The sequence below is a fragment of the Pantherophis guttatus genome, chromosome 1 (assembly GCF_059756535.1).
Source record: "Pantherophis guttatus breed Tessera chromosome 1, ASM5975653v1, whole genome shotgun sequence".
In the NCBI taxonomy this organism is placed as follows: domain Eukaryota; kingdom Metazoa; phylum Chordata; class Lepidosauria; order Squamata; family Colubridae; genus Pantherophis; species Pantherophis guttatus.
Genome location: NC_142063.1, coordinates 308,453,461 through 308,471,737, shown reverse-complemented (window position 1 = coordinate 308,471,737; position 18,277 = coordinate 308,453,461). Strand labels below are relative to the sequence as shown.

Here is an 18,277-nt window from a genome sequence, read left to right as displayed (position 1 = left end):
TGATCCTATTTTAACACGGTGACAAGCATTCTATATTTGTATCAGAATGGCCTTTGGTGTGAAATATTCATATTTTTCTTCACCATGGCCCCAGGGAATATGCAATCATAACAATTTGGGGGAGATTTATCTAAAGAAAAACTTGTGAAAGTCTTTCACAGCTTGAAGTCTTGAAGGATGGCAGGAATTGTAGCTCAAAACACATTTTGAAGGTGCTAATTTAACCTTTAGTATTGATTTCTAAATCCTGGGAAATCAGCAAAGGGACACCAGGCAGTGCACCTCTTGATTAGCTTTGCCTGCTTTCTAGAATCTTCCAGAAAAAGAAAGCCCCCTGACATAATATTCTACTACAGGGTCTTTTGAAGGGGAAATAATGAAAGTAGTATTTTTCTAAATACTGAACAATAAATGTTTGAAATTAGTGTAACTTACTGTTTGGAATCATCACTGTCCACTTCATCTTCATCTTCTAGATGTGCTACATGTCCCCTAAAGAATTAAACAGATAGCACAGCTAAACAGAATAGTCAATTATCAATGTGTTCTTTGAAATCCTGTTTGTTTGAAAGAATAAATTACAGCTGCAACTCAGACAAGCAAAGGACTTCTACAAGCATTTGACAAGAATATAGCTCATAAGCACTTGACAGAGATAGGAGACACATGCATACCTCTTTGCATAAGAGAAAGGACTTTGCAATCAAGAAGAAAAGAAATTTAACAATTACCGCTGATGTAGTTCTTCTTCAACTGATTTTAGAAGGCTCCTTTAAAAATAGAAGTAAAATTCAAGGACAAGACACATTTAGCGAAGCACATAAAATCAGACATATTTGTAAATGATTTCACATATTAAAGCCATGCAATAAGTTATATCAAGTATTAAAGATAATACATGAAAACTGAATTGCAATCGGAGGCAAATGATTTTTCAGCTAATTACAGATTTCTATTCAAGTGTATGTTGATGAGCTAATTACTGCACCTGATAATCAACTCTATGTAGGACAGGAGGAGACAGCTTATTTTTATATATAGTTATAATAATTATTTAAAAAAAGCAGAGGAAAAGCCATACTCAAATAATATAATGCAATGCCATAAGAAAAAAGTTTGACAATATCTTGGATGATCAAGAAAGAAATTTAGGTGCATTAAAGTACATGTGTAGAAAATAATATGTTACAATGGCTCCTTTTTCTTATTCTGGAAGCAATAAATATTCAATTAAAATAGTTTTACAAGTTGATTAACATATAGTATGCACATATATACAGACAGGTACATTTTATGACACAGATGCATACAAGGAAGCTACATTTCTATGTGGAAAAGGAAAAATTCCTTAGCTACATATATAAGCACAACAAATAGTATTCTAGATGTATTAGACAATAAGACCCATTGGACATGCAAACTGTAGATAATAGTGATTGTAGTTCCAATCACTCTGGAGGATCAAGTTTGGGAGAAAAGCTAATGGTTTTAAAATTCACTTACACATTCACAACTGAATTCAGTTAAATTTCACTGGTATCATTATATAAATGTTACCTTCTTGAAAAAGTAAATCAATTAATATTAACATTATTTTTTAATGACTGATTCTGTTTTTTAAAATTTTATCAATATTCAATTTATTTTGTTTTATATTTGGCATTTTTGTTTTTATAACTAACTTCAGTGTTGGAATAAATAAACAGCATTAAATAAAAAAATAAAGCAGTATATTAACATCATTTATAACGTGTACTCACTTATTTGCACCCAAGAAGTAACTGCCTTGAGGACCATGACCATATTCTAGCTGCAAATCCTATTGAGCGAAAACAATAATTACAAAAAAGAACAATTGGGTCATGTTATCTTGTGGCCTTCCTTTTTTCCGAATTGCAACATGGGCTTTGCTACTATTGTTCTTATATTCAACTCAAATAATTACTGTCAATCCTTTCTACAGGAAAGGGTTGCATTATTATGTGAAATGTTTGCAACAAGAAGATATGTAATTCCAGGATAGCCTGGTGCCCTATTTTGGTTTGATGATTTCTTCTTTCTATTATGATCTTTATAACATATCCCATTATTGCTTAGACCAAAGTTTCTCAATCTCAGATTGAGAAACACCGGTTTAGAGGGATTTCCAATCACTAGAAACAAACATTATAGAAGCACAGAAGTTAAAGCAAGGATTATATGTCATCAAGTTGATTTATAGCAACTACATAGATATTCTTCATGAAGTAACTACTTAAAAATATGAAGATACTATGATCAGCTCACATTGCTCATATCTTTTGTTTTGAATAATTTCATAGAAATAATCAAAACTTTTTCTATAGGAACCATGAATGCCTTTGTCATAGAAAGCAATAGCTTTATCATATGCCTGCATTTTCTTTCTGAAAAATGAACACTGTTGCATGGTATGTACTATCCACCTTGGGAAGCATTCCCAAACAAATGTAAATAATTAGCCATAAGAGAAATAGGATATATGAAATTGTAATATTTAAGTACTATATAATTATATACATTACTAAGTATGGAATTTTTTCTTCTCTTTCTCCTTCCCCTGGCCTAGTATTATCTTATATTTAAACACATGTCTCGGTGGTCCAAAATATAATGGTTTTGGTTTTTTCTTTTTTTTTCTTTTGCAATTTTTGGATGTTATTGGTCATAGACCATAATATACATTGATTGATTGAATGATTATTATTATGCTCAGCCCAAATATAATTTGTGGCATATTCAGGTCCTTTTTTTTAATTTTTATTTTACCAGTTAACAAACATGAGAAATGGTGAGCACTCTCTCTTTCTCTGAAAGCCCATTTTTTTTGTGTAAAAGGAAAAAAGAAAAGAAAAAAAGAACACATCATAGTTTTGGACAACAACATCAAACAATAGATATGTAGGCTATATTAGCAAAATTAGAAGATCAGGACAGAATGCCTCTGTCTTATATACTTGCTCTTTCTTATGTACCAATGGTCTCCAACCTTTCTGGCCTGATGGACCATCTGAAGTGGCAGCGGGGAGGGGGGAAGGGGGTGGTTTCATGTGCATCTGCCCACCACTTTAACAAATGCAGCTGCGTGTGCACACAAACACCACTTGTGCAGGCCGGTTCCGAAAGGGCTGTGGACCGGGGGTTGGGGACCCGTTATATACTATTACTATATGTCCAATCCAGATTGATACCTCACAGACTCCATCAAAATATTCAGACATGGTTTCTCTATTTAGAAAACACCTGCTGGGTAAAGCAGTCCTATCTCACTAAATCAGATTTAATTGATGAATTTTTTGGTCTGTTCTAGCTAAATAAGTCTTAACTACTCTGCAATTTAAAGAAAGCACTTGAACCTTAGATTTATAACATCAAGAATTGGAATAGGCCCATTAAACCACTGGGTTCACTTGCTACCAAGCAACCACTGCTCTTATGCTCAGCCAGAATGAACAGGTTATTGATGTTCTCAAATAATTCTAAGCAATAATTAAGCACTTCATATCTAAGTGAATACTATATTATCTTCTGATAGTTCTGCAAAAATATGTTGCAAATCTCTATATTAAGATATTTACAATAAAAGTTTGCACACACTAAAGAATTTAGGTGTTTTATTTTTTATCATAGAATGTAAGGGTTGGAAAAGACCTTAAAATAGTCCAACTGTTTACTCTTAAACTATAGATGATGAAGACAGCCACAATATAGTTTTAAGCATATTAACTGTTGTATTCTAGCATGTCAGGAATTACTTTGAAGCACTGAATCTCATTGATAGAGAATCAAAAGAATTGTAGAAAGCTGGAATCATTGGAGAACTCTGTTCTAGCACTAGAAGATGAAGTTAGATCAGCATTCTGATCATTACTAGGTTGGACGACTTCAGGAACTGATGGACTATTCAGAGAAATATAACAAGCAACAGAAGAAGAATCAGTAAAGGATCTACCCGAACTATGCCAGAAAATGTGAAACACAGCACTATGGCCAACAGACTGGAAGAGATCAATGTTCCAATAACAAAAGAACCAAACTTTAAAAAGGATATTGTACAATATCCTTAATTTTATATGCTACCAAAATAATGCTTAAGACCATCCAATGCAGATTAGAGCTCTCTCTATATAAAAAAGAATGCCAAATATTCAATCTTAGAAAAGGACGAGGAACAGAAGATATTATTGCTGATGTATGCTGGATAATTTAGAAAACCGAAGAATACCAAGAGGAAGTCACTATGTGGTTCATTGATGAAAGAAAGGCCTTTGACTGTGTTGATCATGTAAAACTGCAGAATTTGCTCAGAAAAATGGCAATCTCAGAATATCTCACTATGATAAAGTTATATACAAGTCAGAAACCCACATTATAGACAGAACATGGCAAAACAGATTGGCAAGGAGTGTGATAAGGCTTTGTACTCTCCCCTTATTTATTCAAAGTATATGCTGAATATATATTAAGGAAGACTGGATTGGAAGAAGATGAGAGCGGTTTTAAAATTGGAGGAAGAAACACCAATAACCTGTCCCAGGTTGGTGACTACTACTATGATGTCTGAAATACCACTGGCAATAATAGTAATAAAAGCTCTAGTAATAAAAGCTAAGCTAAGGAGCATAATGAAAAAATGAGTAAAAGACTACATATAAAAAAGACCTAATTGATGACAATAGGTAGACAACTAACCTTAGAATTGACAATGAAGATATCAAAGTGGTGGATATTTATTTATTTAGCGTATAGCATATCATAAATGGACTAGCAATATAAATATTGCCTTTTAGGATCAACTATCATCAGTAAAGGAAAATTGAGAAATTTTAACACTTGATAGAACAATCATGAAGACTCAAAATGTCATGAGGTCTCTAAATTGACAAAGATCAAAATAATGCAAGCAATGGTATTTCCTGTGATGCTCTATGGAAGCAAAAATTGGACTTGAAAGTAGCTGGAGAGAAAGAGTCATTTGAACTTTGAGAGAAGTTATGTAATTTCTTACACTAACGTTTTTTAAACAGAAATTTATTTTCTGCAAATGTAATGAAGCTGAAATGTTATATACATGTCATGTTCTAGAATTCCTTCTTTTTATCTATTTATTTATTTTGAAATTTATTTATTGCCCATTTTGTGTCTTACAACATAAAAACATTAAAACCATCAATTATAAAATAACACAGTAGATAAATTCATTAATACAAAATGGCAAAGAAGGGAACCGGACACATGGGGAAGGGAGGTGGAATTAGATTTTATTTAGTCAACCACCTCCAATGTGAAGCTCCCCCACTGAGTCCCCAAACCATCTGTCAGAGCCAGGTCTTAAGGCTCTTATGAAACATCAGGAGGGTGGGAGCCAATTTTACCTCAGGGAAGAGGGTATTCCAGAGGGCAGGAGCCATGGCAGAGAAGGCTCTTTTCCTGGATCCCTCCATCTAAAATTCCTTGGCTGACTGGACCTTCTAACCATTTATCACTTAGTTATTTAAATGCTTGTTTTCTTCCATTCAATCATGTCTGATTCTCAGAGACTGCCTAGACAAGTCTCTGCAGTTTTCTTGGCAAGATTTTTTTAGAAATGGTTTAAGACTGCCTCCTTCCTAGGGCTGATAGAAAGTGACTATCCCAAGGTCACGTATCAGGCTTTGTGCCTAAACCAGAACTAAATAGAACTCATGTTCTCCTGGTTTCTAGTCTGACGTTTTAATCATTACATCAAACTGACTCTTATTTAAATGCTAATATATAATAATTTCTTATTATTTCAAATTGCTTTATCTTAATATGTGAGATTATACAGCCCATTATATAAAAAATCAATATTGTTACACATTAAATGTATAATTTTATGGTTGAACTGTTTAATGAATTTGACTACAAATGGTGAAAGCAACATAAGAACTGGACAAAATATTTCATTTTTAAAAAACAACACACACATACACTGACAAAGAAAAAGCAATAGATGAAAATACCAGATTAGATCTTGCAGTGTAGTATATTTCTTCTGAACTGTCCAAAAAATCGTTACTGTCAGGCTGTTTATCAGATAAAACCAGAAACTCAAGTTAATTACTTCTAGACTAAAAGAAATCCAAGTATAAAGGGATGTTTTGCATAATAGTGGACTTACTATTTAGTAGAATTTTTAGAAGTCTACACAAGTAAAAGTTGGGTAAATGTAATCAAAAGTGTAGTTATGGCTTAAAACAAATGTAACAGCAGATGAAAAGGATGTCATTTCATTTTTTATCTCTTCCCTCCCTCTGTTCCTCCTTCCTTCACCCCCCTTCCCCAAATTTAAAAATAGAAGTTCACTGAATAAAGCAGATGTGATCCTCACACTTCATGATCCAAATATGTATGACTTCAAAAAGCTATTGAATGAGAATAAGAAAACTCTTTAAGACCAAGCCTGAAGCCAGAGTTTCTTGGGAGTTTAAAATAAGTAAAATAAAAATATTAAATTGGCAAAAGGCCAACTATTGAATTAATAATCTAGTTGAATTCTATAACTGTAAACATGTGTCCTTTATTGGAAGCTGATTCCATATACTCTACCTTAAGTTAAGTCCTTCCTAAAATAATTTCCATTTAAATTGGAGGGTTATCATAAGTTTGTTGATAACTTGGTAGATTGTTAAAATCTAATCTTCCTTTCAAAAGGACAACGGATCATGTAAAAACCGTATCTAAGGTTTTTTTTGAAGAATTATACCTTTAATTACAGGAGCAGAAAAGAGTGGCTTGTTTTTCCATAAACAGTTTTTTTCCCCTAATACAGAGGGAAACTATCAAGTACTATAAATAGTTATAGAAAGTAAAATAGTTTCTATTTAGGTTCAATACTACTTCTGAGTGTCCCAGGCTACTCTTTAGACGCAGAAATTGTTGAAGATATCCAATCTTATTTATAAGGTTATTGTTATAATTGGGCTGTATACTAACAAGATGCATAGGAGAACTGTTTTATGAGTTCTGATTTAAACATCAACGAAAGTGAGATTGTAGATAACTCAGAATATCTTCCTGCCACTCTCAGAATAACAGCAAAATCTATGTCGAGATTGTGACCATTGTCACACTTACTGAAAGCAAGAAATATATATTGGTTTACATAAATACAGTAAATAGTGAACTTCAGTGTTTGCTTTAACTGACTGTTTTTGGATTGCTCCAAAGATATCAGCTTTCACATTCCTCAAGAGAATAAAAATTAATGGAGATTCCAAATCAGAAAAAACTATTTGAAATTCATTACTTGGAAAATAATAATGAAATACTGAAATGTAAAAATGATGCCAATCTTTGCCAATCAAATGAAGGTTGTAGAAAGGAAAGCAAATTAATTGATAAACTGAGCTAAGAGTTGCTAATACAATAAAGGCTATTGTTTGTATAATATGAAATGTATACTGTATATAGTGATTGTTCAGTAAATTCTTTTGAAATTAGGTAAATTTTGATTTCTTGGTGGATATGAGTACATACCAAGTGTACAATCCTGTTTAAAAACCATCTGTATATCTATATTCATAGCAATAATTATCTGTACAGGAACATTGCATTATAAAATAGGACTCCTGACTGATATTACTTATCAGAGACTAAAACAAAATATTAACAGAAGCAATGTGAGAGATGAAGAGATATATCTAAGGTAGATTACAATTATTTCTCAATGAATTTTAATTTAAAATCAGTAAAGCTGCATGAAATAAAATATCTAGGAAGGATATAAACAAGTCCAGAATGGACAGTACTGGCGGATGAATTCCAACTATTCCCTTCAGTCCTCACTGCCTTTGTCCTGGAGGGATGGGAAAGTCTCTGAACGAGATAAAGTTCTGAACTACGATGAGTTGCACAACAAGAACAGAAAGAACCTTGCATGAATTAAAATTCACTGATATAATAACATGGAGTAAATTGCTTAACTTAACATATGTCAACTGCTATTACTGCTTAAAAATTGTCAGCAAATTAGGAGTTTGTCACTTATTTTACGATATCCTATTATCCTATTTCCCTTTTGGTCATAGTTCAAGGCCTGGGTGTAATCAAATAAGGAGCTTCAAACAAGAATTTTTCCACCATCTTTATTCTCCACTATCTATCCACTATTCATTGGAGAATATGTATCTAAATTCTAAGAATCTCTGGGTGGGAATGGGAAATATTTTGGCTGAAATTCTAAGCAGTCATGCTATTTAAAAGCCAAATGTAATACTGATGAATCTTTGGTTCTGGATGCTCAGCTTTGTCTCTCATTTCTCCCTAAAATTATCTTACTCTGCCGATGCGCAGCTGGCAGCGTTTTGCAATTTAAATGGGAAAGAAAATGTGCTAAGATCTCTCTTTCCACATGCTAGTATTATCCTCCTTGCAATCATGTACCAGAATCTTTGAAAGGCTGCAGGGATGCTTGATCACATATGATGTACACTGTACTAAATCATGTGGACCAACTGGCAGTTTAGGCAATATTCTAGCACTATAAGACTGTGAACAAAAATGCAAAAAAATTAAACTAGATATAACTGTTAAAGAATGTAGATATTGCTAGCTTTATCAGCTCTCTCTGTTTGTATAACATTCTATAAGCAAATGGAATTTTACTAAATTAAATATGATAGCAATTTACTAGCTTTTCTTTTAGTACATAATATATAACAGTATCTATATAATAACCAAAGATCCTGATAATTTGAGGGAAGATGAAGGACTAGATGAATATAGTGCTTCACAAAAAGCTGTTTTAGCAAGCAGGTTTTTCCTATGCCTGTCAGTCTCATTTTAGCAATACATCAAGCTAAAATGTGCTCCAAAGGAAATAAAAAATAAATTGACCCAAGCTAAAATAAGATATATATATCTTCTGATGCAAGAAATTTTTTGTCCTCAGAGATAATTACAAAGGGTAATTTTAAAAGGAATTGATAGATAGATGGATGGATGGATAGTAAGTAGATAGACAGACAAATAGAGATATTGAATATGATGAAATGCTGATTTTAGTTATTGTAGTAACTCCTCCTAGCTGATTGATTCCTTCCTTCCTTTCCTCCCTCCCTCCTGTCACAATAAGAAATGACTCTAGATAGTTTAGAAGATTTAATTTACAATGCAAAACGCTTGTATGCTTTTCCCAGAATTATTTCAATCTTTCTAGAAGTTTGCATTTTCCAATTATTACAGGATGCAGTTGCCATACACCAAATCCCATCCTCCATTCACTCCATTCATTGCTTTCTTACTTCCTATACAAAATAAAGCTTCAACTTTACAGATGGAAAAGGAGAAATATTCAATAATGGAAAAACAAGATACAAGTTAACTCTTCTTTACTAACTCAAAACTCTATAAAGTGAACAGAATATTTATATTGTGTTCTAGTAGTCTTGGTAGATGCTATTAAATAATTTAAGACACAATAATTATGATAATGGTATCTCCTGTTTTTACTGTATTCTATGCCAAAGCAATTGAAAGAAGTGGAGACAAGAATGGGAAAGCTGAGGAAATTGCCCTTCCAAGTGGCAATACTTATAGCCATTGCTGATTAAATTTTAAAATTCTCAGACTATACATAAATTCCTCAGATAATTCCTTAATAATTTTGAGATCTTATACAAATATATCATATAGTGAACAAAGTATGTAGTTCTGAGATCTTTACAGAGTTCTGTAAAGAGATCTTTACAGATTTCATTCACATATTTTAGAGAAGAAATATAATATGGTTGCATTACTTACGAACTCATGATGTGGCTCTGTCTCCTTTCTTAAAGGAGGATCGAATTTTACTTGACCAACTATTAAAAAGAATAAGTGATAAGAAATGGTTATATATTCTCCCATTGATTTTCCAAATTATTGCATTATTATTCTTGGGAGCACTAAGAAACACTGAAGAAAAAAAAAACAAGAACAAAAGCAAATTAGAAGCTATCTTGGCTATAAATAACAACAAAAACAACTCAAAGCTATAAAGATCATTAATGAAGCCTGGTTGAAAAAACTATGAGACTCACATCTTTTCTTCCCCATCAGCATATAAACAAATAAAAGTATCTCCTTAGTTAGCTCTACCACTTGACTGTACAAATTCAATAGGAACTGACTACTGCCTTTTTATCTAAGAAGGTGATTGGTGGAAGGAACCCATGCCCATAACTCATAAGAGGGAAGTAAGGTTTTATATACTTGCTTAGGGAGTAAATCACACAATTCAGCAGTTCGTACTTCAGAATAATAAACATACATTTGATTGTGTTGTAAAGGTACTTCAAATAGATCTTTGAAATACCACCAGCGGTGAAATCCAGCCAGATCTATCTGGCTCGTATGAACCGGTAGCGGTGGCAGTGGGAGGCTCTGCCCACCTGCTCATTTTGACACGCGCGCTCACATTCCTGAACTGGTAGCGAAGGTAAGTGCATTTCACCACTGAATACCACTAAACGATCTGCAGACTAGGTAACAAGCAGCACCTGAGTCTACAGAAGGAATGTAAGTGTGGCAAACCTCTCACAAGGTTTCTTGGACTATAAAGGTGAGTGGGGATATACTTTCAGATTTGGAAGATTCTGTTACTGTAGTATTGGAATAAAGTAAGAACTTGTATTTCTGGGTGTGCTTCTTTTCTGGACTACTTCACAAGGCTAGCACAAGGCTAGTATATTTCAATATTAAACTAATAAACTAATAATTGGGCTAGGATGCCTAATAAAAAAGAAATGGCAAATATCCAATATGAATTAGGTGTGCAGATATGAGTAGTTTATTCAGGTCAGTTTACAATGAGTGACTCTTACTTACAGTTTATTTCAGAGCGTGTTTTTTCTTCTCTCACATTTCTACTTGTTGAGTGAATTCTATGAGGTACAAGAGGCTGGGGAAAATATTGTATTAAATATTCATTAAAAATGAATAAAATATTTCCCACTTTCAAAATCACAGTACAAGATATTTTTGTGATCCACTGAAATTCAAATTTAAAATCAGTTTCAAACAACGACATTTCCTGGGAAGGAAGAAATAATTTTGATTTTTAGATTAAGACAACTGCTCCAAAATTTATGTTAATTCCCAGTGGAAAGTCACACTTGGTTTAAAAATTCTACTACCTTATATAACAAACATTATCTACTGAGATGTATTTGGCAAAGACATAATTCTTGTACCTTTATCCAATTCAAGGAAGGCCTTAGGCAAGACTTTTCAAGGGTAAAAGGGGAAGATGTTATCTTTGGATTTTAAAAGAACTATCCTTTATTAGGAAAGCATCTCTTCCATTGTTGTTTCTAATCTACCATCAGAACTCCCTGGACAAGTTAATTAAATTAACTGCATGAAAAAATGAAAACAAGCAGGTGGGCAGTAAAGGAGGTTCTCTTCCTCTCTCTTCACAACTATTTGTTCATTCTTTTCTAGTTATTGTTCCTTTAAATAAGTTCATTCTAAATTAGTGAAAAATTACAAGTAAATGTTATTTTGGACAGTAAGCTATAGAATCAAAGATAATAAAAGTAATAATTAATATCTCCTTTAATTGACACTTCCCAGATTTGAAAATTGAAGGTACCTAATAAAAGTCAATTTACTTTGGAAACTGCTCCCCGCACACATCTTGCACAAGGGGCAGTGATTTTAACCATTCTAAGAGCCATGCTTCATTGATGCACTCTTGTATTACATTCTGTAATAAGCAGTATTAATTCACCTCAATATATTTATAGCTATCTAAGAGACTGAATTTTTGTTGTTATCCTGTGAAAATTTGTCCTAGGTTATTATTATTATTTTTAAAAAGCTAAAAATAACATAAATTTACACTATGTATATATCGGGAATTTTAGCCAGGATATTTTAAGTCAACACTTGCCAAAAACATGGATAAGAATTATAATTTAAGCATTATCTATACTTTGTCAAACAAAACACAATGTATACATATACAAGATCAAGCAATAGCTTTTAAAATACTGAAAAAGACTATAAACACCGTGGTTGCTATGCTGGATTAGAACAATTCTGGTATTCTGTGCATGTCTGTGTACTTCCACATAGCCTACTAGATCTTTGTGATAAGGACAAAAGACACTATCCTAATTATTAGGTTTGTTTTTGAAGATTTTATTCTTGAATTCAGCATTATAAAACAGATTGAGGAAGCATAGTATTCTTTCAAATAAAATCTTTTTTCCTAACAGAAATTCAGTTTCATTATTAATTCTGCATTTATGAACAGATTCTCGAGTAAAGAAAGATGCATAGCATCAAACAGAAATATGCACATAATTTTAAAATGACCTTCTTTATTATTTTATTATTTTTATTATTTATTATTTATATTTCTTTTATATTGTGTTTTTATTTTCTGTAAACTGCCTTGAGTTGCCGTGAGCGATTATATAATATAAATTTTCCAAATTAAATGAATTTAAAGGTAATTAAATTCTAGGTAATTTAAACTTACCGAAGAAGACTAGCTACTGTATGTTTTAAGTACTTATATCAGATTGGTTATATAGCCAAATGTTTAACTATCAAAGCTGTATTTAAATTATCTTCTTACCTCAGGATCATCATCATCAAAATCATGATAAGTGGAATGATCAGGATTATTCATTTTATCCAATAGTTCAATAGCAAGTGTCCGGCTTAAAGGCTGGGTAATAAAAGGGTGCTTAAAATACAAAATGCAATAGATAAGTATATGAAAGATACTTGCATGGTAATTTGAATGTTGTAATTTTATTTATTAAATTTATATGCTGCCCCTCTCATTGTTGAGTTACTCTGGGTGGCTTACAACATCATAAAAACATTAAAAGCATTAAACAAAATTAATCTTAACCTTTATTATGAATAGACTTCTCAAAACATTATGGATGAATTGTAAATAGCCAACAGAGATATTTCAAAACTTTCCATACTTTGCAAGATAAGCCAGCAATGCTACCCCACTTTTCCATATTTTTAAACTAGGGGGAAGATAAGACTAAGGTACCTGATCATATGGTAGTCCCAGGAAAACTATTAAAATTATTATTGGCAGTGGAGACTTTACAAACAATGTAAGAAAAGGGATGGGCAGCTTAATACTATCCAAGCTGAGGAATGGTTGTAGTGAAACCAAGTTCAAATGATAGCACTGTGATGGCGAACCTATGGTACATGTGCCACAGGTGGCACGCAGAGCCCTCTCTGCGGGGACGCCAGCTGTCACCTCAGCCCAGCTCCACCGCGCATATGCGCGTGCCTCCTGCTGCACAGTTGGTTTTTGGGTCTCTGCCGCGCATGCGTGGGGGGCAGGCTGCAAGCAAGTATGCGCAGGGGGCGGGATGCATGCATGGGGGTGCAGGAGGCTTTCCAGGCCCAAAACAGGGCACCGGGGGGGGCGCTGTTTTGGGTCTGGAAAGCCTGCACCAACCTGGAAGCCAAAACAGGGAGCAGGGGTGCCGTGTGAGGCTCCCTGCACCCCATTTTGGGTCTGGAAAGCCCCCTGCACCAACCTGGAAGCCAAAATGGGGTGCGTGGTGCATGGGTGGGCGATGCACATGCATTCATGGGCAAGAGCACTCGCATTGCATTTGGGGGCTTGGGCACTCATGCGTGTATTTGTGCGTGTGTGCGCATGCTTTGGGCATTCGGCACCAAAAAGGTTAACCATCACTGTGATAGCACATATGGCTCCCTAGCCTACAGATCTTGTTTTTCAATGCCCAACATGCTGGTTAACAACAACTATATCATTGAGGACCAGGCACGTATCATAGAGAGCTGATTTTGGACAAAGGGATTCTGCTGGTATATCACTATTGCACTGCCTAGCAGTATCTGCACTGACCTAAAACCTAACAAGGAAAATCCATCCAACTAACAAGGAAAATAAACACCCCCAACTAACGTGTCTAAATTAGATGATTTTTTCCAGCACTTCCTATTGAAAATTTTTTTCACATGACAAAAGTGGATATACATAATTTTAAAACAGTTTGGAAAGGATAGAAAAGTGATTTATACCTGTAATAGTTTTTCAGCTGTAGGCCTTTTTTTAGGATTCTTTGTAAGTGCCATTTTGATAAAATGATGAAAGCTATTTGACCTGTAAAACAAAATTATAGTTTTCAGAAAGATAGTTAATGTTCACAGTAACTAATACAATGCAACTATATTGCTGCAATATTTACCATTTCATTTTGTCCTTTAGTTTGGGAGGCTGAAAGTTGCTTTTTGACATTAAAAACAGTGCTCTGAAAAAGAAGAAAAGTGGTTACTTCTATAAAATTCCTGTCAGTTGACTTGCATGCAGAGAAGCAACATCGTGTTTGCGCTTTAGCAAGAAAAAGATAATTCTCAATGGACCACTGTATCTTCAGAAGATGGAAAAGAGAAGAAAAAATTATTTCAAGCGAAAACTAAGCCAGCAGTCAGTCAGTCTTTCTTTTAAGAAAGAAATCTGAAAAAGCTTTGATAAATTAGGATAGTTAGGCTTCCTTGAAACTTTATGACTGTGTTTGCATGCAGTATTATTTCTTTTCATTTCATGAAGTTGTAAGATTGCCCCAATCACAATTTGCAACTCTGGATGGAGCATATCATTAAAAATTTAAAAAATCAAATTATAAATAAGTAAATAAATTTTAAAAATCCCATGTAACACTGAACATCTTATAAAGGTCAACATATAGCTGAGGGTAGGTACAGCAAACTTTCACTCTCACAACGGAAGAGATTTATCTACCATCTTGGTCCAACAAATAAGAGAAAACTCTGGCCTTTACAAATCTACAAAAAGCTAGCAGGGTCATTCAAATCTTAGCAGGGAGTTCATTCCAAAGAGCAGCAACAGAATAAGCTCATATCCTAGTTCTTATTAGATGATGCTTCAAAGGAAGGACTTGGAATAAACTCACCTGGACAGTCTTGTGGGATAAGCAGAAATTAATAGGACATAAATGGTCCCACAAATAATCTGGTCTGGTACCAGATTATTATAAATGATTATCAGCATTTGAATTAAGCCCAGAACTTTTGGAGCCAATGCAGTTCGCTGAGTGTTACATAGGCATCTTGACGTGTACCACTTGCTACTAATGCCACTGTAATCTGGACTAGCTGCAGCTTTTGGATGTTCTTTAAAGGACTACCTTATATAGAGTGCACTGTAGAAAGTGAATCAGGGTGACTAAGGCCTGAGAGACCATGTGCAGGCTTTCCCAATATAAAAATATATTTACACGTTTACCCAGCTGCTCTGATAAAACTACTGCCACTCATAGTCTAGTAGTTATTACCTAATCTAGCGTTCCATAACCTTTCTGGGTAGGGGACTTGGTGTGGGTGGGGGGGGGAAAGAGGGGATGGTTTTGTGTGAATGGCACCTGTTGCTCGCAGGAGTGGAATGATGAGCGCCAGCACCCGCTGCTTCTTGTAAGTGGAGTGACCCATGCATGCATGCTCACCTGCCGCTGGCATGGCCCGCTTTCAAATGGGCATGGCCCCCTGATCTAATCCACTATCATGTCTAGTCTAGGCTTTTATGGACTCTAAATATGTAAGCTACTTTTTCAGTCTTCATTTTTCCTTCTGTCTGGGGACCTCAGAAATATTCAATGGTATCATAATATGTACCAGATGACCAAGGCCAAACATTTCAGCCCAATGTAAAGCAATCTCTAAATTGTAGTGTTTTAAAGCCAGGAATTCAAGTGTCTTGTCTCTATGAAAGTTAGTCTATGCATTTCCAGCTTTATTGTACTCCCAAATACCTAATATCATACCATTAATTTTGATGCAGGAAAGATACATACATAATCATTTCTAATTTTTAATAGAATAAAAATAGCCAGAAATTGCACAACTAAAATTTGTGGATTTCATTTTAAATTTTGGCACTTAGGTTAAAAAGCTGGAGGTTGTCCTTAATATATTCCACATTCTGGTATTATCTATTCAAATACTTTATTACAACCAATACAGTTAAAGATAAACTATCTTTTTAAATTGTCTCTTTTTCTTAGCTGTTATATATTAGGTATTTGAATTCATCTTCTGTCTTTTCTGAAACCTGCCATTCATTTGGTGTTTCTTTCTAGCACTCTTTATTTGTACGATCTTGAGCAAAATTTGGTTGTATGAGGAATAAATACAGTCAACAGTAGCACTATTTTCAACCTCTAGAACACACCCTCTAGCCACAGAGTTATTAGAGCTTACTATTACTTACTCACCTCATGGGATGCAAATCAAACATTGGAGGCTGAAGTTCTGCTAGTTCAATAGCAGTAATCCCAACTGCCCAAAGGTCACAAAGTTGATTATATCCACCTTTCCTTTCAACCGCAGCAACCTCAGGGGCCATCCTAAAAAACAGAAAAATAGCTTGCAAAATGCATTCTTATTCCTAGATTTCAAGACATCATTCCATCCAAACTTTTTTCAATCTACTTGTGTGGTAGTTAAAAGAATAATGACTGAGAAAGAGGCTAAGATATATTTCAACCGCTCTTCTATCTCCATGAATCCCAAATCTTGCTGCCAATATTCCTCTCCATCTTAGAAAAAAGCTTTTCCTTTGTTGTATCATTTTTGTTAAAGGTATGAGAATAGACCAGACTAATACTTGATATTGATGTTATGACAACACTTTACAATTACTGTTAATGGTACAAATCTATTTTGCTTTTGAGCAACAAGTTTCCCCTAATATACTGTAGGCTTCCATATAACTGTAGGCATCCATGCAAGGATATTATTACACACAAGTCAGTTAACAACATAGGCAAAAGACGTTCTGAACCTCTATCACACAAATGGAAAATGGACTTGAATTTTAGAATTAGATTCCAGGATATCTATGGAAACCTCTATTTGTATCCAGAATGCTTCTAGTACTTTGACTTGTAAAATGTTTTAAATATTATTGTAATTGTAAACAAAATTTAAAAAGAAGCTGGTCAGTTGCAAAGCAATGCACTAAGTCTCAAGAATTATATTTCTTTCCAATAATGTTCCAGGGCCCTCCTTCATCTCTCTCTATATATAACATAGGCATTCCTAAAAAATAAAATAAAAAAAAATATAGAATGAAAATGAAATGTAAAATAAAAATGTAGTAACTGGCTTTATATATTGGCAAACCTGCCCTCCACCAAAAAAATGATGATAGATAATGAATATCCTGGGCCGGTAGAGATACTGAAGAGGAGTAACCCTCCAAGTTTGTTTCTAGCAAATTGGTGTTTTGCAACTGTTCAATTTTTAATAATGTAGCATTTGTAATTGGCAATCATTTTACTAATTATAAGCCTCGCTTACTCATTTTCTTTAATAGGCTCTCAAAATACTAAATGTTCATTACTGTGTTTCCCCGAAAATAAGACCCTGCCTTACTGCCATGCGCTTAAAAGCCTGATTGGGCTTATTATCAGGGGATGTCTTATTTTAGGGGAAACAGGGTAGTTAAAAAATGGCAGGGGATCCTTGGAATAGAAGTAAATTACCAGTATGGAGTTCCAATGAAAGATTTCCTTTTTGCAATTGTAGCTGTTATTTGTGCTGCTACTCCAAAATCGGCTATAAAAGAATATGGAAGCTAATAAGTACACATATTTATAACAAACAGAATATTTAAAAACTGAAAGTCTTTGTATAGTTAAGATTTTTATTAAAACAATTCTTGAAAACTTTTGTAATGCTCTTTTCATGTTTCTGTTTCAGTATCATTATCTTCCACAAGGTGCAAGTATTTATTAAAGATTGGTTACCCCAGTCTCACATTAGCTCATATTGTAATAACAGAAGTCCCTCTTTCATTAGATCTTATTTACAATAACTATATTAGGTAATTTATTGTCATTTTTAGGTAATTGCATAACTGAAGAAAGAAATCCAATCTGAAAAACACAACTGGGACTCAAAACTGCCACTTGAAATTCTCACAAACAATCTTGACAGGAGTCTTAAGGTATATTAAATGTTAGCTTGCATAAAACTGAACATACATAGAAGTACTTACCCAACTTTACATGGCCATTATCAGTTAAAAGAATATTCGCTCCCTTAGGGAAAAATGGTAAAAGACATCTTTTTAGATTTTTTAAAAATATTTATATTAGTATCAGTACAAACTTATGCTACATGTTATAAACTGTGTAAATCTTCAAAATATCAATGTTAGAAATGATTTTCATTACAATGCTAAACTTATGTAGACAATAGGCAAGACATCTCAAGATAA

General features: G+C 33.8%; 1 protein-coding gene across 4 annotated transcripts in view; it reads right to left on the bottom strand.

Annotated features, from left to right (window-relative positions):
• Positions 1 to 18,277, bottom strand: part of MAP4K3 (mitogen-activated protein kinase kinase kinase kinase 3) — a 60,989-nt gene that overhangs the window by 22,259 nt on the left and 20,453 nt on the right. Inside the window, exons 7-18 of one of the 4 annotated variants that reach the window (XM_034427492.3) lie at positions 18,056 to 18,098; positions 17,541 to 17,613; positions 16,269 to 16,400; positions 14,226 to 14,288; positions 14,059 to 14,140; positions 12,608 to 12,718; positions 10,849 to 10,921; positions 9,784 to 9,842; positions 6,003 to 6,065; positions 1,761 to 1,819; positions 732 to 770; positions 436 to 492 (exon numbers count right to left, since the gene is read on the bottom strand). In XM_034427492.3, the coding sequence (XP_034283383.2) occupies positions 436 to 492; positions 732 to 770; positions 1,761 to 1,819; positions 6,003 to 6,065; positions 9,784 to 9,842; positions 10,849 to 10,921; positions 12,608 to 12,718; positions 14,059 to 14,140; positions 14,226 to 14,288; positions 16,269 to 16,400; positions 17,541 to 17,613; positions 18,056 to 18,098 (854 nt within the window). The remainder of the gene's footprint in view (positions 1 to 435; positions 493 to 731; positions 771 to 1,760; positions 1,820 to 6,002; positions 6,066 to 9,783; positions 9,843 to 10,848; positions 10,922 to 12,607; positions 12,719 to 14,058; positions 14,141 to 14,225; positions 14,289 to 16,268; positions 16,401 to 17,540; positions 17,614 to 18,055; positions 18,099 to 18,277) is intronic. The other 3 variants (XM_034427494.3, XM_034427493.3, XM_034427496.3) reach the window with 3 other exon arrangements.